Genomic DNA, 1,682 nt, shown 5'->3' with positions numbered 1-1,682 from the left:
AAACAAGCATGGTCAGTCATAGGTGAGGAGGTAACTACTGCTGTTATAGGTTTTCTTCAAATAGGAGAAATGTACGTTCCTATTAGGAGAACCTCTGTTACTCTAATTCCTAAAGTGGCTCACCCTACCTAAATATACGAATACATGTCCATTTGATCTTGTACTATATTATATAAGCTCATATCAATGATCCTTACACATAGACTGAAAAGTTTGATGGAGTACCTAGTTTATCCAAGTCAGGTTGCTTTTGTTCCTAGAAGAGGTTTGACGGACAATGTGGTTCTTAGCCATTATTTGGTTAAATGGTATGGAAGAAAAGGCATCTCACCAAGATGTATGTTCAAGATTGAAATGCAAAAGGCCTATGACGCAGTGTAATGGCATTTCCTGGAGGAGGTATTAATAAGTATGAAGATTCCTCACAATTTTGTCTCATGGATAATGATTCTGTCAAAATAGTTTCCTACTCTATCATGATTAATGGTTGTCCTCGTCCTACTTTCCAGGAAAATAGGGGGTTGAGGCAAGGGGACCCTTTATCTCTTTATTTGTTTGTCCTTGTTATGGATTACGTCACTAGGCTACTGAAGAAGCTGATAACTCATTCAAATTTTAAGTTCCACCGTAGATGCCTAAAACAGCACATCATACAACTCAATTTTGCTGATGATCTGTTGATGTTTAACAAGGGAGACTTAGCATCAGCTACTAAATTGTATGAATGTTTCAAGGAATTCTCAAGTGTGTATGGACTTAACGTAAACCAGACAAAGAGTTGTATATACTTTGGTGGAGTGTCAGAAAATACTCAACAAGCAATTCTACATTAGATAGGATTCACAAGTGTAGTCCTTCCATTCAGATATCTGGGAATACCTCTGATTACAAAGAAGTTGTCAGTAGGACAATGTCAGCCACTCATAGTTAAGATGATGGGGAGAATCACAACTTGGACAACTCAGTTCCTGTCCTATGCAGAGCGGCTATAACTAGTGAAATCTGTTTTAACAACTATGCAAACATTCTAGACTCATATCTTTATGTTACCTAAAAAATAATTCACAAAATACAATCAATGTGTAAAAGGTTCCTATGGAATTGTGAAACACAAAGTAAAAGGAAGGCCCTTGTAGCACGGGACACAATTTGTAGGGCAAAAGTGGATGGAGGCTTAATATTGCCGATATTCGTGTATGTAAGAAAGCCGCAAATTTAAAGAATATGTGGAACCTACCCAAGAAGAAAGATAAGCTATGGATACTATGGGTCCACACTTAAAACCTAAAAGGCAGAAAACCTTGGGAGGTAATAGCAAATAAAGATTCGTGGATTGTTAAGAAAATACTCTATGCAGGGAATTGGCTTGAAGAGAAGAATATGCAAACGAATGAAATCATGGAGGCTGATGAATTTAACATCAAAGTAATGTATAAAGAATTGAGAGGAGAATACAACAAATCCCTATTGAAAAGACTGACTAGCAACAATCAAGGGTGGCCTACATGGATCTTTGAATTATACTTGGCAATACAACAAAGACTCTATACTAAATATAGGTTGGAAAAATGGGGGGTTATTACAGACCTAACATGTTAACTATGTAATACAGCACCTAAGACACACCAGTACCTCTTTTTGAGTGTCCTTTATCAAGAAAGATATGGCATCAGATCTTAAGC

The 1,682-nt window shown here is 36.9% G+C and overlaps 1 protein-coding gene across 1 annotated transcript; it reads left to right on the top strand.

Moving 5' to 3' along the window:
- The first annotated feature begins 380 nt into the window (after positions 1-380).
- LOC107060456 (uncharacterized) lies at positions 381-931 on the top strand. The gene is made up of 2 exons (XM_015308414.1): positions 381-761; positions 866-931. Exons 1-2 carry the CDS (start codon positions 381-383, stop codon positions 929-931), a joined length of 447 nt encoding a protein of 148 aa, XP_015163900.1.
- The last annotated feature ends 751 nt before the right edge of the window (positions 932-1,682 follow it).

Source organism: Solanum tuberosum, unplaced genomic scaffold (assembly GCF_000226075.1).
Source record: "Solanum tuberosum cultivar DM 1-3 516 R44 unplaced genomic scaffold, SolTub_3.0 scf00084, whole genome shotgun sequence".
Classification (NCBI taxonomy): domain Eukaryota; kingdom Viridiplantae; phylum Streptophyta; class Magnoliopsida; order Solanales; family Solanaceae; genus Solanum; species Solanum tuberosum.
This window is presented reverse-complemented; position numbering and strand designations above follow the sequence as displayed.